Source organism: Mchenga conophoros, linkage group LG17 (genome assembly GCF_057382185.1).
Source record: "Mchenga conophoros isolate Kocher_MC1m ecotype Shallow Benthic linkage group LG17, M_conophoros_male_GT1.1, whole genome shotgun sequence".
Taxonomy (NCBI): Eukaryota; Metazoa; Chordata; class Actinopteri; order Cichliformes; family Cichlidae; genus Mchenga; species Mchenga conophoros.
This window is the reverse complement of record NC_140542.1, coordinates 37,306,079-37,329,353: the sequence shown is the minus strand read 5'-3', so window position 1 is coordinate 37,329,353 and position 23,275 is coordinate 37,306,079. Positions and strand designations below refer to the sequence as shown.

At 40.7% G+C, this 23,275-nt stretch overlaps 1 protein-coding gene across 16 annotated transcripts in view; it reads left to right on the top strand.

Moving 5' to 3' along the window:
* sox5 (SRY-box transcription factor 5) overlaps positions 1 to 23,275 on the top strand; it is a 247,642-nt gene that overhangs the window by 140,893 nt on the left and 83,474 nt on the right. For 10 of the 16 annotated variants that reach the window (XM_085250804.1, XM_085250801.1, XM_085250795.1 and 7 more), the window contains exon 1: positions 20,861 to 21,103. The exons of 3 other annotated variants lie outside the window; for them this stretch is intronic. In XM_085250804.1, coding sequence (XP_085106930.1) covers positions 21,027 to 21,103 — 77 coding nt within the window. In that variant the 5' untranslated portion in view covers positions 20,861 to 21,026. Of the gene's footprint in view, positions 1 to 485; positions 581 to 15,380; positions 15,488 to 20,860; positions 21,104 to 22,090; positions 22,762 to 23,275 lie in introns of those variants that run through there. 3 more of the 16 variants (XM_085250800.1, XM_085250789.1, XM_085250798.1) reach the window with 3 other exon arrangements.

The window sequence follows — 23,275 nt, the reverse complement described above, 5'->3', positions numbered from 1 at the left end:
ATGATACGCGACCTTTTCTTTTGCCAAGTGTTCTCACTGCCCTGGCATTTTAGGACTCCTAAAATGGAGACTTTTGGAAATGTTCCTGACCTCATTTTAGTTTGAAATCGTGTTTTATTTGGGACGTGCAGAAAAGTATTATTAGAAGCATTATTAGAACAATGGGCACACACACTCAGGTTTACTGATGACTAAAAACCTTCGTTTTTGTCCCCATGACTACCCTGTACTCAAATGTGACCTGTGTTGCAGGTCTTTGTCATTTCAAACAAAGAGATCAGTGACCATAACTTCACCGCTCTTTCTTTATTTTCTATAACTTAAACCAAAACTCTCTGCTTCCTTTTTAGGCTGGCACTTACATGTGGTCTTCAGGTGTATGCATGCTAAAAGGCTCAAATTAGTGAGGAGGTAGCAAGTCTTCACTAGTGCAAGATAAAGAGATGTCAGGCGGTTGACCCTCTATAAGGAACAACTCCTTTGAAATGGTTGCCTCAAAGTCGGGGAGCAGGTTTGCACCACTAGCAGTCGGCTGTCCGTCTTCAAGATGCCAAGAGGGTGATAGAACAGCATTAACACGGTCAGTGTGCTATCAGTTTGTGTTTGAATGGGGTCATGTTGGGGATTTGTGATAATACAATAGTTACCTGTGAAATCAGAGTCAGAACCTCATAGATTTCAGAGAGAAATCCAGAAATTCCTCCACAAATAGTATCATAGTTGCTGCAGGACAATCTTGTTTTTGCATTTGTATAGGAATATAACCAGAATAAAACCAGCTGCCAACCAGTGCACCCTACTGAAAAGAGACACGTAGCAGATGAATTGGTGCATACTGACTCAGATAAATTGCAACGTGTTGGCGTGTCTGTGTTTGTGAATTTGGCAGTGATTATTCATCAGTTTCCACCAATCTTGTCTGAGACTGGTTGCAGCCAGACTGAGTTGGATCATGATTGTTTGCAGATGACATGTGCGATTGTCAATGATGTTGCACATTCAACCTGTGGGAGTTGGTCACTGGAACTATTTCCAGTCAGTCTCTAAAGGCAAAATAATTCAGTATATGACTTTTCCTAGTTGCAAGGAGGTTGGCGTCCTAGTTTTAGTTTTGTTTCACTGAGACATAAACAGTCACAAACCAAAGATCTAGAGACAGGAGTAAATGGAGAAGTAAATAAAGTTCATCAGTTTGCTAGCTACACCATTAAGATCAGGATGCGCTAAAAGAGAGGGGCACTACTTTTACAGCATCTTTAAAAAACAAAGAAATTGCTTTGACAAAAACATTTAAAAATATGATTGTTTTTTTTCCTTAAAGGTGCTGTGAAGCTCATTTGGATGTTCCACACCAGCCAATTGAGTTTAATGCTACAAATAACTTTGTTTAAAACGAAAGCTAGTTGTTTGCACTGCAGTGTAGAATGCATACTCTATTTTAGAAAGTAGGCACATTTAAATGTTCGGATTTTTCCTCCTCATTACAGTGTGAGATTGATGGCAGAATAACTTATGCATACAAGACAAACAGTCCAACGAGCAAATTAGGCTTCACCTTATTGCCTTAAAGAGCAGAAAGACGCATTCCACATCAAGAAGAGCTGTTTTTAATGATAAATTCAAATGTTTTTATGTAAATATTGTTCTATTTACATTACAAGTGAGGGGAGTGAGTCCCCCGGTAGACAATTCAGAAGATAAGGTAAAGACAGATGAGAATCAGAACCTCTGGACGGGTTAAATGATTAGATTCCCACTCAAACACAACTGTGTGTGTATGTGTGTGTCCATGTCCGTGGTCTAATGACTGCGCTGTCTGCGGAGAGTGGAACACAGGAGGGAATTAGTCGTCATTGCATATCAAAGGCTTAGCCATTAGAGACACAGGGTAGGGTCTTCCTAATGAGAGGGGTACCGGTGTGTGTGTGTGTGTGTGCGCGTGTGTGTGTGGTATTTGGCTGGGTCACAATATATGCATACTTAGACACACACCTTCAAAAGCAGCATGGTATATACATATTGTGCTTTGTTACACATATTTAGATAGAAGGTACACCGAACCAGTCACCAAGCAAATGAACACATGCATATGCGTACACAAAGTCAGAGACATACACGGCCTTGCCAGCCCCTCTGGCAGGCCTCGCCGTGCCTCTCAGTGTGGCACGGCGTGGGCAGAGGTGCCAGTGAGATGCCAGGGCTTTGTGTGCCACGCTACATTAACGGCAGCCATCGCACGTACACAGTACACTGCATGCCCGGGGACACAGGACTCACACACCCACCTTCATCTATACATGCATCCCTATCTTTCTAACTCTTCCCCATATGTCTTTACCATGTTCCTCTTCTCCCTTTATTTCCCTGTGTAGGTGCGTATGTGTGTGTATGTAGGCTGATTGGCGATGCCCTCTGTGCCATCTGCAGCAAGCCCCCCACCACACACACCCTTCCCACTCATCACAAGGATGGGCTTAACCATCTGTGTGCCAGTGTGTTCCCACAGTTTGAAAAGAAGGACTTGAGGGTGGGGGTGGGAGGTTGTAGTAAAAGGTGTTGGGGTTGCCACGGCAGACATTGGAAAATAAAAACGGCATGGCACACTGCATGTTGAGATTACATGAAGTGATATGTGAGCGCATGGTAATAATAGCCTATAATATCCCATGTATAGCTTGCAGTATTATTTGGATGAAACAAACGTAAGACCCTTTATTTTTACCATTTAAGCTTCAGCTTCCATACTTTCCAGGATGAGTTAAAGTGAGCAATAAAATATGTGTAAAGGAAATCGATGATATGGCTTAAAGGTAGCACACATTATTGCTAAGAATAGAAACTAAGCTCTTATGCTTACACGGTACAGAGACGAGAGAAGCAAGTAGCTATGATGCATTTTTAATTTTAACGATCGTGCATTCATGTTGTAATTGTACTGTTTATTGTTGCCCATATAGGTAAGTCCAACGGCCGTGCTAGTGCTCACCATTACTGCAGGGAAAAGGTACACTGAGTAATTTTCCAACGCAGCTCACATGTTAGCTAGCTGATCAATGTTGGCTAATGTTAGCTACTGTTGTTGAGAAGTTTCCACGCTGCTGTTTCTGGGCCCAAATGCCTGTCTTGATACTCTATCAATTTTTCCACATTTAGCTTTTTTTCTTGTTTTTCAAAATTAAAGTTTGCCTCTATTTTCCAGGTTCTCCAATTTTCTGAGTTGTCAAAAGTAGTGTTACACTGATTTCTCAGGAAATTGTAGAACAGCTTCCAGGGAGACAGCACTGCAGTATTTTTAACTCTTAGAAATCCACAACTAAAATTTAATTATGTCTTCACATCTAATCTTTTTGTTTTGGTGCATTTGAAATCTTGTGTCTTTGCCCTTTTTATGTTTCTAATTTCACCATATTTGAATCTTTCTTTCTTTCTTTCTTTTTTTTTTTTTTTTTTTTTTTTGCTGAGAGTTTTTTTCTTGCAGTTTTAACCTCCTAAGACCCGAACTCTTCCACGACATGCATTTTTAATTTCTCTTTGATATTTGGGCATATTGTGGCCCGATGAATGTAAAAACAAAAGAATTACCAGATTTTTTTTCAACCTTATTTTTGTTTTTAAGAAAAATAAGAGGATATTCGTTTAAAATTTTGATAGAACAGTAGCAGTATAATGCACTCGTAAGTGGATATCAGGCCCATGTAGAGCAAAATTGAGTATTTTAGTCTAAATAACCCAAAATGTGATGTCCACATATGTGGACGCCAGGTCCTAGGAGGTTAAATTTCTTTATATCTTCAGGATTTTGCTGGGCTGTCAAAGCACTTTGTAAACACAGTTTTTGAAGGTGCCATATATAATGGGATTAAAGCAAAGTTTTACAAATAAAGTTGATTTAGGCTGTGTGACTTGAATCTCCATAGTGATGGTGATGGAGGGTATAAGTACCAAAAGTTTCTAATCAGTTAGTCGCTTCACCAGTTTGTGTAACTTTACATATCCTGCTTTGGGTTTCTCCATAAAAAGCCAGACTACAACTAGAAAGCAGCTATTTATCATCTTTTCCTTTGACCCAAGTGTCAAAGTAGCTGTGCTTCTTCTGCATGTCTGTAGCAATGTTTCAACACCTTAGGATTAACTACACATCTGCACTGGCCATAGATCTGGTCATTATTAAAATCTGATGTAAATAGTTTGTATGAAAAGCTGTTCTCTGGTAATGATGGTGTGTGGGTGTAAACTGCATGCTGGTTTACGGAGGCCGCTGGGCCGCACGATGTTTAGGAAGCTCACCACAACTGGTGTGCCCATGGGCCAACTGGCTAGGAAAGATCAAGTAGTGCTGCTCTTTTTCTCAGATTTCTGAGCGACTGTTATCTGTCTGTCGTCCTCTTAGCTCTCCGTGCCCATGTCTTACTTTGGCATATTGTCAGAGCTCTTGCGCGTGTCCTCTTAGCCCACCTGTCCCTCTGCAGACGGCGCGCACTCTCAAACACTTCTGTCTCTTATTGTTCTTTTTCACATATAGTAGTGCTGATGAAAAAGAAAACTCTGTCAAACCTCACACTCAGTCTGCTATGCGATAAGATTAGATTTATTTCTCCAGCTGTGACACAGAAATTGGAAGTGGATTATTTAGTAAGAAAAATGACAGAATTAAATGAAAACTAGTAGGCGTTATTGTTAAGCAAGGAACATTGGGGGGGCTTAAATATATATATAGGCTCAGCATAGCCCTCAGGCAGTGGATAGCACAGTCTCTTCTCTTCTTGTTCTCACCAATGGACTTAAAAACACACATTTAAACAGCCTTCCAGGACCACAAAGCCTGTGTAGAAAATCAGAAAATCATTTCCTCTTCACTCTAGATTTCTCTCTCTTTTCTTCTGTTCTCTCTGTCGTCCCCCTTCTTTGCTTAGAGCAAGTACACAGGGGGCTGCCAGGCCGCATCAATCTGGGGCTGAGCTTGTGCCTTGACGTGGAGAAACACAAAGTGCAGAGATTTGGTGCATAAACATGTGCTCTTAAAAACGGCTGAAGCGAGCAAGGAGAGGGAAACGGTGCCAAATCCCCCCATTCAGCCTCATACCCAAGGAGGCAACATCCTGACAGCTTTGAGCAGGGGGAAAAAGTAGGGGGGGAAGAATGAAGAAGAACGAGAGAGAGAGAGATAACAACTGAGGGGAGAGATTGTGATGGAAGAGGCGGGAGAAAGGGATGAAGAGGTAAAGTCAGCTCCTGGGGATACAAACAAAGCGTAGAGTCTAAAAGTGTTAGATTTATGCTGTTTTTTTAATATTTAAAAGTATTTTACTGTGTTTTATGATGAGACTAGAAATCAGCCTCTAGTTTGACCTGTCACATCTGTCAGATTTGAAAATACTTTGGGCAGAGAGTTGCTGTTTTCTCCTGCTTCGTCTCAGGGATGTCATCCGCTAACCTAATCAGAGTTGTCTCAAGCCTTAAACTCCCATTCAGACCACCTGCACGTGCACATTCTCCATGTTAACACAGCAAAAATTTACCTCCGTGCCCAATTGACCGTCATGTTGAGAATCGTCATTGACAATGAGAGCTTGTTTTCCGACTATGACCTAAAGATCAAACAGTATTCGAGGGTGGTGGGTGCAGTTCAATGCTTTACAACGAGAATACCCTGAAGGGCACGTTGGCCAGATTTCAGTAGTTTTTGACTTTTGCTTTTTTAGTACAGAGTACGTCTTCTGGTGCTTTGGATCTTATTACATTATCCTTATCGACAGATTTTCAAATCCAAAGCTCTCACTCCAGTGATATTTATCTTGTTGCCACAAAACTTAAGACACAAATTCAATTCTTGTTCATTCTTAAAACGTCTTGACAAGAATTTAAGCCTGGAGTTTCCTGAATGGCACTATTGTAACTATAAAGTTCATGTGTTAGTGTTCAGATTCTATAAGCTGATGGGAAAAGGGTTAATTTTTTCAACGCCAGTAATTCTCCTTGCAAAGAAATTTTTTTTTCTTAAAAAACAGCATATATGAGACTCTGTTAGACATTGTAATACACAACTTTAAAACTTATGTGTAGACAATTAACCAAATTTCTTTAACATAATTAGATAAGACTCTAAACAAGAATGCTGATTACTAAAACTTTGACTTCTGGGGGTATAAGGTGTCATAATTCTGCAGGAATTTGGCATATAATTTTTAACTTTATTGCTTATAAGGTATGATTCTATGTGTGAGTCACTTAACTGTGTGCCTGTGCAAATACAATGCGATGCTCAAGGTTATCATAATATGAAAAGTAGCAGCAGTGACTTTTGACCTTTAGAGGAAATGCATAGAAAAGAATGGATGCAGAATTATGCTTGTCCAAAGTTGGCTCTTAGTTGAGAAGAAAGAATTCAAGGTCTGTGTTGTAATCAAGTGGCAGGACAATTACAGCGTGTGAGTTTGTGTCCTTAAGTAAAAACACGCTTTGTGTTTGCATGTGTGTATTTGTGTGCTTCTGTACATTTTTTTTGTAAATCATTCACTTTTTATTTATCTTCCCAGGCTAGTGTTTCATTAACCCTGCCGTGACACAGACTCCCTTTCATTCTCGTCTTACTTTGTCTGCTCCAGCCGCTTCCTCTCTCGCAGCACTGAAGCTTACTAATAAATAAGTGACACCAGAAACAGACCATTTTCCCTCAGACATAATTAACTGACTTGATGTTTTCAAGGAGAGGAGCTAATTAGGAATGAGTTAAGATTTTCACAAAGAGTACAGATCGTTAATTAATTTTCCACGCTGCCATTGTCGGCGAAGAAAACAGCTTTGTTTACAGTGCAGCGTTTACCTTAGTGGTTAGAGCGGCGTGCTCACCGTAGGGGCACGGCAGCAAAAGGGTTCTGGCTTGAACACTGCATGTGCATTCTCTGTCCGGTAACCTTGTGCCAAAGCAGAGAAAATGTGTGATTAAGACTGTCTCGGAGTCAAATGAATGGATGATGGAAGGCATGACCCTGTGGTTTCATTCAAATAAGATGGAATCAAAAATAATTAGAAATTAAATGATAAAAAATGTCCTGCTGTACATCGATGCTGATGTAGATCCATGACATCCCGACTTTTTCATTTTCTGTGCTCCTTAAAAAACACTTTTGCAATATACTCAAGCTTGTGTGTTTACAGGTGAATTTAGTAGTTTCACAAGTCAAAATTTGCCAAAAATCACTTTCTTGATATAAAGAATAAACAATAAACTCTATTATTTAGGACACTTATAGCATGAAAGTTGGCACTACAAGCACAATCGAACAGGCAGCTTATACTCGCTGCTGTTCTTACTCACTGCAGAACACCAAAAGTGAAGTCATCGCTGCTGCCGTGTGCTGTGGTGTCGCTTCGGCCGTCACGGATGAGCACGATGCGCCAGTGTGTAAACAGGTCTGTGTCTACAGACATCTCTATGATACATTCATGCAGGAGCGTAGGAATACCCAGATGGCACACAGGAAGAATGCTGCAACTTTAAAAAAAGATGAGATGTTCTGCAGAAAAGTGTGGAAAACCTCTGAGATCATTTTGTTTCCTGCTTTGTTTCATGTTTTGGTGTTACCTTATAGAGGGGACTGATTTTTGGACTAAGAGGCAAAAAGTCATCAACATAGTTTGACAGCTAGGCTGGCTCTCTCTAAAGTTAAACCACTTATTTACATTTACCTTGAATACTTTGTATAAATTTCATCAATGTGACTTTCATTAGCTTTTTGTTATCCTCTGTTTACATGTGGAGGGCAGGAAATAGCCAGATGTTGTAGTTGTTCGATCAGATTTCACTTGATCTCATCAGATACATAAGAGTGATCCCTACTTATATCAACTTTACTTATGCTCGTATCTATTATTATCTATTATTTTTAAAAGATGTGTAAGTGGAGTAAAACACTTAGAGTGCTACAAAAATAGGCTCTCTATAAAGATCCCAAAGATTACTATAAGTACTGTAGGTTTGAGGCTTGGACTTCATGGCCCACATTATTTTTCAGAGGGAGTAAAACCTTTCCAGTGCAGATAAAGTCATGTTAAAAATAAACTCTTTCCATAGATTTCTTTTCAGATTTTTTTTCAGTGCCATGTCTCCTCATTATAAAGCCATGATAAAAACAAAAATAAAAAAATTAATGTACATTACTGTACATCCTCTGTCGTTTTGAGATGGACATCAAAAGTGATCCTTACAAGATTTTAAAATTAGGTCAATTTAGTGCATTAGAAAACGTGATTTGAAATTCTAAGTTTTGATATTTAAAAAATAAAAATTGTTATATATAGGGATGGGTATCGTTTAGGTTTTATCCGATACCGGTGCCAAACCGATACTTTTGAAACCATGCCGGTGCTCAAACGGTGCTCAAACCGGTGCTTAAAGAATGGAGAACACAAAATTTGTCCAAAAACCTCTCATGTTCAGCTGTTTTTTTGTGAAAAGATAACAATGTTAGCCTTTTCTGCAGCTATGGGGCATATATGGTATCACTCTTGGCTGGAAGCAGTGCTTAAACAATGGAAAAAACACAAACTTTGTCCAAAAACCTCTCGTGTTTAGCTGTTTTCCTTTTTCTTTGGTCATTTTAGCCTTTTTGGCCGGGGTGAAGGAAGTACCTGCCATCAAACAAGAAGACAGCCGCATGTAGCTATGATCATGTTTGCTAGTTCACCTTATATGCATTAATGTAATAACGTGGTTAGCCTACTCAACGTAAATTACACACGAACAACATTAAGCTGCTCACGCAGAGAAGAACGGCTGCTGCTGCATCATCATCCGTCATCATTTCTGCTACACTGGCAGGGCTAGGGGCCAGGACTCTCCTCTTCGGGTTTTTGGGGGATGTTGCTAACTCCGGGTCCGATAACAGGCACCACACCCGCAGTAGATGTGCACGGTGTGAGGTCTTGCAGCAAGCTATCAAATACAGCGCATTTCTCGGCTTTTAAAAAAACGCTATGCGTCGCCAGGTGTTTCATCGGATTTGAGGTGTTACCTCCTTTGCACAGTATCACAGTATCAGCTTGAAGCACTTGTTGCTGCTGAGTTTGCATATTTTGCTGTGAAGTACAGCCAGACTTTTGACCGCTTCGCCTTGGGCATTTTTAATCTGTAGCTCTGCTCTAAAAGAACGTACGTACCTGGACCCGCCTACTATCCTTGGAAACGTAAAATGATTGGCTAGAATCTAACACAGAATCTATCATAGCTCAGGAAAAAAAAAAGCACCGAAATAAAGCACCGAAATGTGCGCTGTTTTTCGGTCTGGTTACTACCGTTTGTGTCAGAACCGATACCGGTACCCATCCCTAGTTATATATATATATATATACACACACTTTCACTGGGCCATTGTTAGAGCTCGACTCTTTTCATTTTCAGCCATTTGCAGATTTGCTGTGCTTGGGATCATTGTCCTGTTGCATGATCCAGTTTTAGGCAAGCTTTATCTCATGGACAGATGGTCTCACATTTGACTGCAGAATACTTTGGTACTAGGGCTGCACGATTAATCGTTAGAAAATTGCGATCTCGATTCATACTCATGTGCGATCTCATTTCCAAATGACAACGATTAAAAAAAAAAAAAAAAAAGATGACGACGATTGTACCGCATTTTGATCCGGGGCGTAATCTGCATGAAAACAAGCGCTCACTCTTCCTGCTCAACAAATGACAAGGGCGGAGCCTTATACCACGTGATACAGAAGCTGTGCCATGTGATGCTAAAATTAGCAGGGAAAAACAACGGAGAGCACGTCAGGGATGACGAGAAAGTGACAGGAGAAAATCCGTCCCGGTCAACCACCCAAACATCAATAACGGGAACCTTATACAGCGCTTCCCTATACACGTCGAACTCCCGCAGGCACAAAGAAATTACGGAGGCTATCACTAATCACCTGACCAAAGATATGGCTCCCATCAACACTGTGCAAAACGAGGGATTTAGGAAAATGATCAACACCCTAGACAAACGCTACACAGTGCCGTCCCGCGACTATTTTTCTATTGTTGCACTACCTGCTCTATACACACAGTGTCGAGCAACGGTGGAGATGGAATTTCAAGCAGTACAACATTTTGCGGCAACAACAAAACGTGAGACATTTGTTGTTTTTATGTTTATTTATTGTTTTTATGTTCAGTCTCAACTGTTACGAAGTTGATGTGCAGTTAATAAGTGCAATAAATATTTATACTGTAAAAGAGAATCATGAGAGAATCGTGATCTCAATTCTAAGCCAAAAAATCGTGATTCTCATTTTATGCAAAATCGTGCAGCCCTATTTGGTACACAGACGAGTTGACGGATAACTGCACAACTGCAAGGTACCCGGCTCCTGTAGCTCCTATAGCTGCAAAACAAGCCACAATCATGACACTGTGTTTGACAGATGATGGTTTTTTGTGCTGATATGCATGTGTATGCACACGGTGCTGTGCATTATGGCCCAAATCTAAAGGATATTGTTCAGAGTCTTCTAGCATTTTCAGATCCTTAGCAGACCTAAGGCATGGAGGCATGCGTTTTAAACAGGAAGGTGATTTCTCAACAAGCCATGCTTGTTTAGTCGTTTTCTACTGCCCAACTGCCAAAACCTCTGTTTTTATAGAGGTGCTCACACTTGGTGAGGATCAATCAATCAAATGCATAAGGACCAGATCATTTTTATTACATCCGAAAATCTTAGAATTTACTTTACTTTTACCATGACTGTTCTCTGTCATGTTGGTTCAGCCAGATCCAAGGTGTGTGAAGAGTTTTTGTAGGAGAACAAGAATCTCCAGGTTTCTGTATTTACTCTACAGCTCTGACAACAACCAAACCAAAATATTTATTTCATGCAGTAATGTTGGCAGTTTAGTATTTAATTGTAAAGCAGTTAAAAGTTTTCAGGACAAGTCTGCAACCTCCTAGAGTCCATTCCACTAGTGCCTCCACTTCTACGGGAGAAGGAGAGAAATTGTGGATGCAAACAAGTTCGGTAAGGGTGAGGCATCTTATGAGTTACACATGGATGTCTCAAAACAGTAAATGTGGCGTGCACTTTACCTCACATTACTGACACCACTATACTTTGGTCGTAAAAGAGGCAGAGACAGTAATTTGTTTGTCTGTGTTCTGGTCTCCACCCGTCTACCTGCCCATTTATCTCTTCAGTTTTCCTCCCTATGTGACGATTGATGGGTTCAGGATGGTAAAATAGACACACAGATAAGGAATTGCTTGTAAGTGTAAATGAACACGCACATGTCTACATCCATGTTCGCTGTGTGTCAGTTAAAGTACATCAGGAGTGAAGGTGTGCTTCTGTGTGTGTGTGTGTGCGCATGTGTGGGTGACAGAGGCCCGAGTCCCTGCCTGTATTAAGAGGACCCTGGCAGCAAGAGATAGCGGCTCTATCTTAATGGCTTCTGCCGCCTGCCACTCAGCCTTCAGACGGAGTCTTCTGCCTGCACGTGTCTCCCAACGATAAAGCCACTTCACACAGTTTTGCGCCTCTCCACACTGGCCTCTCCTCTGTCCTCCTCTCCCTAGAAAGAGGAGAGAGAGGGAGAGAAGAAAAGATGCCATAGGTATTGATATATGAGCTCACCCTGAGACTGAGAAGAGTTTTGAGAGACAGGTGGAGAGAGAGCCTGCATGCGCAATTCTGAAATGTTATCTGATATTTGTGTAAGACTGTCCTGCGATGTAACCTAGAACGTAATATCTGATGCAACAATGTCAATTGTGTAGACCTTCAGAGAAACAATAAGACTTTGCAGGTATTTTTGGATCTGTTTTTTCTTCTTCTTTCTGGTGTCTCTTTGTGTCACTGATACTTTAGTTCTAGTGCTAGTGTTATAAATGTAAGGTGAACAATATAAGATATGTTTTAGTCATTTGTTATTCTACTGGTAGATAACATTGTAACAGTTTGTACTGATCCCTTATCAGCAGGAAATGTTTAGTAATTAAATATCCCTCCATAGATGCATCCCTAGCAGGTTCGACAGATATGTTCAGCAGTACTAGACTTTTTGTTCGATGCGTTTTGCAAATAGAACTACCTTAATTCTTGTTGACACAGATTGAAAAAGGTTTCCTCTGAGTTTTTGGTCCATATGGCATCACACAGTTGCTGCAAACTTGTTGCACATCCATTATATTAATGCTCTGTTTCACTACATCCCAATGGTGTTGTATTGGACTGAGATTCGGTAACTCTGGAAGCCATTTGATTGCAATGAACTCCCTGTCTTATTCAAGAAGAAACTAGTGTGAGATGATTTGAGCTTTGTCGCATGCCGGAATTATTCAACTGGAAGCAGCCATCAGAAGATGGTCTTGAAGAATGGCAATATACCGAGGTAGGCTGTCGTATTCAAACAATGCTCAGTTGGTACGAAGAGGTCCAAAGTGTGCCAAGATAATATCCCCCAAACCATTACACCACAACCACTGTTTACACAAGGCATGCTTTCATGTTTACACCACAGCAGAAATTGAGGCTTATCAGACCAGGCAATGTTTTTCCAGTGTTCAATTTAGGTGAACCCAAATTGTATCCTTTGCTTCCTGTTCTTAGCTGGCAGGAGTGTCACCCGGTGTGGTCTTCTGCTGCTGTAGCCCATCTACTTCAAGGTTCAATGCATTTTGCATTTGAGATGCTCTTCTGCAGATCTTGGTTGTAATAAGGGGTTTATTTAAGTAAATGTTGGCATGTTGTCAGCTTGAAGTTCTCTGGCCATTCTTCTCTGACATCAGGCAAGCATTTTCACCCAGAGAACATCTCCATTCTGATTCTCACTTTAAACTTGAACTAGTTGTTGCCACGGCATTGGTTGAGAGCGCGTCAGGTGTGAGTAAGGCAGCTCAACTTGAAATAATTAGCTTTGCTTCATTTAACGCAATTTCAAAACCTCAACATCTGGATAACTCAAGCTGCTATGTAAGATGGACAAATGCCAAAGGTTCAGCATTAAGGCTAGCAGTTCCTTCTTGACCTTGAAAAAAAGAGTCTGTAAGTGTTCAGAAGTGGAACATGAGGTGAGATGATTTCATAAGAAGTACAGAATCGGTTCTTTCAGCAGCTTCCTCAAGACATCTGGTCACCTTCAAGTGACAAAGCTCCCCCTGCAGCAACTGGGGTTATAAAAGCATATAAAAGTCTGGTGGAATTATTATAGAGAAAAACACAATGTGATATTTTTCCCCAAGTTTGGTGTCAATATAATTGCTGATATTACATTACTTCAGTGTAAAATTAGATTAACTATGATGGTTTTTGAAAATTTTAGTTCTATATGAGGGATTTTGTGAGGTGCGGTCTGAGGATTACCCATAAACCCCTTGATAAAATGCAGTATGGTGGTAGCATCAAATGGGTTAACATGTTGACAAAGCTTTAATATAGTGTGTGCTTCTTAAAATGCAGGCCTAGGCTTGCTTGATAGACGAACGCATTGCTGATTTCACTCCCTGTTGGGCCACCTCATCACCAGTTTTAGGGTTTTTAAGGTTTTTCCAAAAATCTAATATGACTAAAATTGATGCCATTAAACTCTGCTCAATTCATTGCATTGAACAGTTCCTCGTGTTCCACCTTATAAAAATTGGGCTTATGGTTAAAAAACATAATAAGTGCATTGGTGGTGCCAAAGTTCCCAACTCTGATTAAAAAAACTGGTGCCAAATTTGAAAACTTTTAATTTTATGTTTCTAGGAGTTGCTATAGATTGGAACGGCAGAAGACGATAAGAAAGAAGAAGCATAAGAGAAGCAGAAACAGTTTTTGTGTTTACACAGCTTTGCAGTTTGGCCTCCAATGATTTTGACTTGCAGATGGGGGAGCAAGAATAGAATGCTTGTGTTGTTCTTTAATGCAACTAAATGGTTGTTTTAATTTAGAAGACTTGTTGGCTGTTCTTTCCAACTCAACCTTTTTTTCTTTTTTTTTTTCTTTGTCAACATAAGAAGTCCTGGAGGTGCTCTGGCAACTGAGCATACTGCACCTGCTTATTAAGACAGTGTGGTACAGTCAGTGGCCCCAAGATAAACGAGTAAACAGAACTTGAGCTGAAATAATTTTGTCAGCTGTTGTTTCGACTATCTCTCTCCACAATATTTGGCCACAGAAACTGTGGTATAGTTATGTTATCAAAGAGGATCACGTTAATGATTGAAGTGTAACTACACACAGTCTGATGCACTCTTGTTTATCATTGAAATTGTGTACAGCTGCCTACTGAACTTATTTTTAGGATCCTAGACCCAATAATCATTAATCACTATAAAGCAGTCATTTTGAAAGCAAATTATTGACCGTTTCTGTCTTATGAAGAATGGCTGCAATAGAAAAAAGGAAAAGGTAAATGCAAAATTTTGGACAGCTCTTCCCCAGAACTTTGATTCACAGCAACAAAGCACAGGAATATTCAACAATCTTTAGCACGCTCATTTCTCTCCGATTTAAATGCAAACTGTCATTTTCGAGACGCGATCTTGCTCTTTCACGAAAAGCCCTCTTAGGTCCATAACTACTGATTTGCCACATTGTGTCTGATGTGTGTGTCTCTGCATTTGCATAATATGGCGCATGAATGTTTGTGAAAATGTGGGGGTGATGTGTGCGACTGTGTGTGTGTATCTTCGGGCTTTGGGATTGTTTGCTGCCGGTCTCTCCCTGCCCTTGCACATAGTCGGCCCTTAATGCACTACAGCTGTTAGGGTCCCGACACGGGGGCCTCCCATCAACGGTTTCATTGTAATGGACTGTGTGTGTGTGTGTTGTTTGTACATGTTAGCCTCTCTGTGTTTTTTCCCCTTTGGTAGTGAATGAGTGTGTGATACGTGTGTGTATCTGCAGCACAGTGGATGTTTGCTGTATCGCCTGGGTATTTTTTTTCCTGTCTCTGTGATGGTGTGTTTGGTTCTGTGTGCGCTTTGTCCTCGAAGGGCAGCTCTGTGACACTTTCTTTTCTCAAACATTTGAAACTTAGGAATGACTTCAGAATCCTGTTTTTTAAATCAGCCAAAACAATAAGTTCTGGTCCTTTTGTTTAATTGAATTCTTCTGCAACACACGAACTGCAGGCAGTATTTTGTTATTGGGAGACTGGTTGTTCCTAGAGCACTCTGTGTTAGAGGACAGAGCCTTCTAGGTTGTTTTGGTGTGAGTTGCACAGTTTTGGTGATATTGGCTCTAGACATGTAGGCTTTCCTGCACATAGACTTTACTTGGGCAGGCCGCTGAAGCACATTGGTGATGCAACAAGTATATTTGATGAATTGTGACTGCCCTGCTGGACAGGCCGCTTTTGTCTTAGCCTGTGAAATCCTTGAATAATCCAGCTCCATTATCATGGCCTGCAGGTGGTAACGCCTGGAGCATCAGTTCTGAGCTGTACGGAAACTCTGCCGAGAAACTGACGGTTCATGTGCCCCTAATTCCTGCTCTCCAGCTGCAGTCCAAGACAGAGGTGAGACTGATTGGAGAGGCTTCCGCTTGTGTCGGTTGGTTATATACTTGTAAGGTACTCAGTCTGCATCTATCTATGATGGAAGGCTCATACTGGAGACACAGTGTAAACAGTAAGGATGTTCCAATTGAGTCAGCTGTAATGCTAGCTAGCTGTATGCTTCTTTGAGACGGATGTCGATGAAACTGCTCCGAACAAATTTTGTGGATTTTTAGATTAGTGGAATGCCAGCTGCTTCCTTTATATCCAAGGGAAGAGAGATATTTCTACACTTCTATCTGCACAACTGGGGAAACTTCCAGTAAAACAACCTAAATAACACTTCAGGAGAGAGAAAAACAAAGTTGATTTTGTGGTTGTCCCTGAAATAAAAAGAAGAAAAGTTTATTTTTTCACAAATGCTTTCTGTGCAAATTCCACAGAAGGCTTTTTATACATGACGCTCGGGTTGGCTGATTGCTGTGCATTTGCATTGTCCCTGCAACATCTTATCGACTATATAATACATTGTCAAGTCAAAAATTAATCTCAACTAAGTTCATGGCAAGTGAACTCTCATAGCTGCTGTTGGCCATGGCTATTGTGTGAGTGTTATTCTCATAAACATGTATTGAAAACACAACAAATATGAGTCTTATCCTCATTCTCAAAGTGTTCTCCAGCGGGGACAGAGAGCAGGCTAAAGAGTGTGCCCAGGTCAGCGCTGCTCCGTTATGTTGACCAATTGCTGGCGACTCAGACGCATAATGGAGAAATTAAGTTTCTGTAATGCACAAATGAGGTTATCATTGGTTTTGCAGCTGTTCACGGGGTCAAGGAGAGATGCCGTTTTCAATCGAGGCTCAATTTAGTTGGGAATGTGATTAGATTTAGTCCTGTCAAAGCAACCTGTTGCTGTTAAAAGGTTATCTAATTATAAAGTCACGGTGTTTCTGTCATCTACAGCTTGTAAAGACATTACCGTCCATTGGCGGTATCTGTTAAATTTTTGATGGGTCAATTAAGGTCAACTTTGTATTGTTTCAGATGCTATAAAATGCTGTAGTTTATATAACACCACTGCCATTGCTGAAATCTTGCCTATTATACCCAGTGTTGTTGATAATCCAAAGAAGCTAATATCTGACATCTGTGTTGAGTTGCTGGCTCAAACTTTTTGTATAAAACATTAATTTCCGCATGACATTTTCTCCCCTCTAAGTAGCTTTGTGTTTGGATAAAACCATCTCATAACATTTACTGGCATACTATATATACATAAAGTAAACTAAATACTGATGGATTCATTTTATGTTTGCATTTGTTCGCATTAATTTACAGAAAACCCAGAAGTAGCAGTGTATTTATAAAATAAATGAAATAATAATGTGTGAGAGTAGGATGAGCTAAAATCTTAAAGAGAGGCGATTCACAGTAATGTGGTGACTTAAGACCGTAGGGAGCCAGGAACATTTACTGACTTTTCCAAAATGGGTGAAATAACTAGAAGTTTCTTTCTTTCTTGTCCTCGATGTCAGCAATTGAAGGGACTATAAATGAGTGTGGAAGATATCATTGATAGACACATGACAGGGTGATAAATGCATTAGAGGACTACTATGTAACCGCTCCCTAAAACATCTGCCTGTGGCTAATCATCAGCTACAAACCAATGTGCAACAAGTGTATTGCTCCCTTTACTCGCAGGTAGCCGCTGCAATAGGTGCCGCCACAGATAATAACGCCATGTTAGTGCAGATATGGGAGGAGAAGAAGTCAAAGCCAGAACCAAAGAAATTGCGGATGACCCTAATATGGGCATCTTATTTTTGGGGGATTTAGCTGTAACCACAGAAGCCCACCTGCTTTTCAAACTTGCTGTTTCTGATGGACAGCCAATCAAACAGAAGATGCCTTCAAGGATGGAAGAATCGAGCTTGTTTCAGACATAAATTGAAGTGCAGGACTGAACCAATACTGAATATCAGTAGTAGTCCAACAATAGAAATCTAGAGTTAGTAATGAGAACATAATTCACAAGAAAGAGCTTAAGCATAATGTTTTAGAAAACATTGAAGGGTACATTCAAAGGTCATTCGCAACCCCCTGCCTCAGTTTTATTTATCTGGATCCTCACCCGAATTTAGTGGGTCTTCCTGTGTTTGTGCTCCACGTCTCCACCAATTTTTTTTTGTTGTATTCAGATCAATTTAGAAGTATTTTATCGGCATGTCAGCTTATAAAAACAGATTGCCAAAGTGTAAGGATACAATTTAGTGAAGTATCCCAATAACAGGAAATAAAGAACGTGAAATGATACTGAACTGAGTAAATATTATACAGATGAGGTAAGAAGCTCTTGTCCCCTTATTTCCAGCTGTCTTTACTCTGATGTCATAGGTCAAACTGCAACCATCCCTGAAGTCAGCCTTTATTTTAATCTGAACTACCGGTACACACCTGTAAAATCTGTTGACAAAATCTGTTCACAGACAGACAGGCAAATAAACACAATACTCAGTACTGCCTTTGTGGTACTTCCTGCTGCAGTAGGTGTTCCCCGGACCACATTTTGCTTTTATAACACAAACGCGCACACACACACACACACACACACACACACACACACACACACACACACACACACACACACACAGGCAGACAGACTCGCAGATGGCAAATGGCGCCAAACCTCTCTGTCCCAACTGGTAATGACACTTTCCCATTAACATGTTACCGTGTTACCTGTTCTTTAGAACTCTTGCTGGAAACATTTCAGCAATAAGATAGAAAAAAATATATAGTTGCATATGTCCAGTTTTTACATTTGTAACAGTTCTAGGGACTGAAAGTTAATTTTTGATCCTGCATAAGGTAAGAGGACTTCACTGACCTTAAACTACTTCTCTTTTTTTTATGTAGTAATGCAGTCTCAGGCTTGACTTTTCTATATATGTTCATGGACAGAAAATACTAAAAGTACAGAGAATAAAAAAGAAAACTTAACATTAGATCTACTTTCACACCAACTGGTTGAAGTCAAACTGCTTAGGAATATTGCTTTTAAAAGAGCTACCAAATGGATGTTGTGAAAGGCTGTTTCCAGCTGTTTCAAGTCAAAAATGAGCTTTTGATTTCATCACTACATCTTAATGTACTCTCACTATATTAACAGCAGTGTGTGTGTGTGTGTGTGCGTGTGTGTGTGTGTGTGTGTGTGTGTGTGTGTGTACACACATACAGTAGGTGTCTGCTTGTCTACAGTAGGTACAGTGACAGGGCTTGCTTTCCCTCCTTCCTCTGTGTGTGCCTCTCTCAGTGTCTGAGTGTGTATGTGTGTGTCTGTGTGTGTTAAAGTATCACAGAAGTGGCAGTCTGTCAGCTCTGCTTTTCTCTGTGCTCCGCAGAACAATAGCTGGATTGGCCGTGTGTGTGACACGCAGACCACACACCCTTAATAGTGACTGACAGCACTAAGGGCTGCAAGCAGCATGCACCACTGATGCACACATACACACAGGCATTCGTGTTGTACGCACACCTAAGGACATAATGGTTTTAGTTGATTGGTGAAGGTTTCAGTCGAGTTGCATATGTGCATTGTGTGATTTGAAACTGTGCGCGTGTGTGCATGCGTTCATTCATGCATGTGAGCGTCGGCATATGTTCTTTTGGAAGTGTTCAGCTGTCTTCTTGTAACGAGACTGTTCTCTGTGGCAGAATGAAATGTCTGTATCAAAGAAAAAGGAAAATGAAAGGAAATTAAAGTCACTTAAGGGTTTTATTTGTTATATTATGGCCATGAAGACAGGCGCACTCTGATTGGCTGGACGATAGAAGTCATTCGTCAATACCTGTAGTGCATATCCTTGACATTATCCCCTACATCAATTAAAGGCAAAGAAATATTCTAACATTATGTTGATGTTAATAGCAACAAATGTTAGCACAGTAATGCATGGAAAGGTCAAGATGGTACAAACAAAGAGATGGGTGATTAAAGTAGACTACTGGTAGATATACATCTCTTTTAAAAGAAACTTGACTCATTACACAAGTATGCTGGGTCTGAAGCAGAGGTGAGAAAATGTGCTTTGGACTGTGCAAAATTGTTGGATTGGGTGGTGGATGTGAGTTGTATGCATCATGCTTGGCCCAGATGACAAAAATTAGCTTTTAAATGCATATCAAAGGAATAACAACTTAAGAGATGGCATAGTGCTCAAGTACGAATGCAGGTGTGGTGAAAAGTAAGACTGGTAGAGGACACAGCAGTAGTATTAATGTCATTTAATTTTGCTTTTTGACCTGTAGTGTAGGGAAGTCAGTACTCTGAAATAATTCAGACACTTAAGTGTTGGGGTACCTCGTATTAATCTCGTTTCAAGGTTTATTTCACATCCACTGTTCTCTTACTTTACTCTGTTAGCATGGCCAATCATGTCAAAAGCGTGATGTGAATCAAAGTTGAGCACAAAACAGCTTCACTTTCCTAACACGGTGGAACCAAAGGGACAGTGAAAGAGGCTGGGACAAGACAAGATAACCAATTAAGCACGGATGAGTCCACAGCATTGGAGTAGGGATAATATGAAAGCAGAATGTATACATTCAGTAAGAGCATTAGAAGTGTGTAGAAGTGTTTAATGGCCCAAACTGAGTTACTCATTTGTCAAACTTGGACCAACTTCTTTCTGTAGAACTCTTGTGTAGCTTTTAATATTAAAGTAAAATAAACCCAAACGAAAAGGTTGCAGCAATGCAGTAAAAGTGATTAATTAAGGTAAGTTAAGTGAATTTTTGTTTGCGGTGTTTTTCCAGAAGAGTTGAAAATGATTACCTGTTAAATGCAGTTAATGCTCAGGATTTTCTGTGTGTGGCAAACGACTATATAAGTTCCCAGTAGTGCAATTTAAACCTGGAAAAAAACCCGGCTAGCATCACGTTCAGACGAGGCGTGTAGTTTGTTCTATTAGGTGTCATGTCATTAAGTCCCTGCTTATTGCATAATAAAGTGTATGAGGGCTTGTAGTGGTCCTATCACTCTGAAGTGTGTCTACATGATCTGTAACTGAGTGTTTGAACAGTGTGTGTGTGTGTGTGTGTGTGAGAGAGAGAGAGAGAGAGAGAGAGAGAGATGGACTTGTGGAAGGGGGCAGCACTGCTGTGCATTTACGCTGAGAGATAGATGAGCCCTCTGGTCAAACAGCCCCTCCCCTTTGCATACACGCATACACACACACACACTCTCTCACAAACCCCAACACACACAGTCATGCACTGAGCGAAAGAGAAAGAGACTGTGCTTCTGGCCCTTTAAGAGCAGAGCATAGATCTCACAGCTTACAGCGAGGGAGGGAGAAGAGGAGGGACGGAGGCAGAGCGAAAGAGAGAGAGGGAGGGTGTGAGGCTGAAAGTGTGTGAGTAGAGAGAGAGAGGAACACAGAGAGAGAGAGAGAGAGAGAGAATCAGCAGTGTGTGTGAGGTTGAAGGATCACTTCTATCCCGTCTTGTTTTTGGGAGACTAACCTTGTTCATCTGAGCATTGTGGGACTGTTTTATGTTGTTGTTGTCGAGAGAGACGGACCCTTACTCCAGCATGCTCACTGAGCCTGAGCTACCTCAGGAGTGTAACAGGTACGTGACGCTTTCTCTCTCACACACACGCACACAAACACAGACATACACACGTTCACATACAGATGACAGAGGGTGAGGACGGAGCGGGATGCAGGCAGGGAGGATAGGGGTATAAAGCAGAAAGTTGCTGTGTGTGAAGAGAAGACTCGGACTCCGTGCGTGCGTGTGTGTTGAGCAGCTGTCTCAGCGAGTCCGCTGAGTTTGAGTCTGGAAGAGTGTGTGTGCGTCTCTGTGTTTGTGTGTGTGTGACAGTGGGAGACGGTAAGGGGGGGAGACTTGATGATTGACTGCTATGCTTCTGGTATATGCAAAGGAAACGTATATCAAGCAACATATGTGTACGCGTTTGTAACAACAGTGAGAGAAAGGACTCTTTCTTTCCCCCTCCTTTGAGTTTACTGACTAAAGTTCTGTTCATTCAAAACCTTGGTGTGTCTGTAAGAGAGAAAAAGTAAACTCAGAGGTGTGTGTGTGTGTGTTAAAGTCAGAACGTGTGCGCCGTTCCTCTCATCATTTCGTCTGCACCACTTACTCACCTCAACTTCTACTCGTGCGTCCACTCGCAACTCCTCCTGTAAACCTAAACCAGCCTAATATATAAGAAGTTGATCTGAGCAAGTCAGAAATAAACTCAACATTTCTTCTTTTTCAAACACTAAATTGTTTAAAAATAATCGGCCAAAATATAGAAATATGCCATCCTGTATTTGAAGTGTTTTCACTCTGCCCCGCTTCCCTTTTTTTAAAGTTCTGTTTATTTGAGATTTATTTTTCACTTAATCCAAATTCATGCAAACCCTTAGTAATCCTATTGTCAGTCTCCATGGCAGTGGTGTTGTTTTTCTATTTTTCCCCCCTTGCCTTATGCTAATGTTAATTTCAATGTTGTTTGTGCAGGCCTGCTTCATTTAGAGGTGTCAACCCTCTAACCTTGCCCTTTCCCAACACTGTCAACACAAGTGGCTTTTGCCTGTGGAATAATGGTTGTTTGATGCTAATGCTGCGAGAGACAGATTATGTTATAATACCCTACGATTTAATACCAACACACATACACACTCCTGTCTTCCTTTGCCTGCTTGACTTTTATTGCATTATAGTAGCACTCTGTTTATTTTTGTTTTTTTAATGCCCTGATGAAACTAATCTTTTGTTCAGAGATAAACTGAGGTTGGCGGGTGGGTTGTGAGTGTGTTGGGCGGGGGCCCCCCTTGAATTAAGAACACATTTAGATGTGGCAAAAAAAAAAAAGTGTTTTTAATAAACCGTTCAATCCGGCAAAGTGGTTAGAGGAGAGAGGGGAGAAAAAAAAAGATGACAACAGCTATGAGGAATTAAAAATTTAAAGGATTACACAGAAAAGCAGAATGTATGGAGATAAATGCAGGGATTACAATGACTTAGGAGGAGAGCGCTTAAAAGTCTTGCTTTCCAGTAATGCACTCCATCACTGTGGCCGTGCTACATGTGTTTGTGTGCATGAGTGTGTGTATTTTCATATGAGCGGGCGAGCGAGGTGAACCTTCCATTGAGCGGTGCGTTTCGAGTGTGTGCGTCGAGCGCTTGTCTCTCGGCGAGCGGAGCGCGCGCGAGCTGCCAGAGTGTGTGTGCGCTCCAGCCTCGGTGGTTGAGATGCTCTCGGTTCCTGTGTCTCTGTAAGTGCCCGCTCGCCTCCTTCACCCGCGCTTCTTCTTCTTCTTCTTCATCTTCCCATCAAACTTCCTCTTCTCTAATTCCTCTTTTCTTCTTTGAAAATCATGCAGTTTGCTAAAATTAACTTTTTATTAAAAATAGCAGTTGGGGAAGAGTTTGAAATAGTTCTATGTAAATGTATGATTTATTTTTTTTTGCAAGTGAGAAGTCATATTTTTGTGTCGTTCACTTAACAATGCAAGAATTTTCATCTCATTTTTGTCTTTTCTTGTTGCTTTGACAAAGACTCATAATTTTGCAATTTACATTATTTCATGTTCTAATTTTGCATTCTGCTTTTTTGTGATTTCAATCACTTTTTCTTCTTCTTTTTTTTTTGCTTCTCTGAGTGCTCTGCTGTGTATCAGAATTTCCAATGTGAAACTGAAAATAGTGGAAACAGACTGCCTTCGCTAGAACGGCCTCATCTGTTTGCACAAACAGAACAGAAATATACACATTGGAAGAAACGGAGAA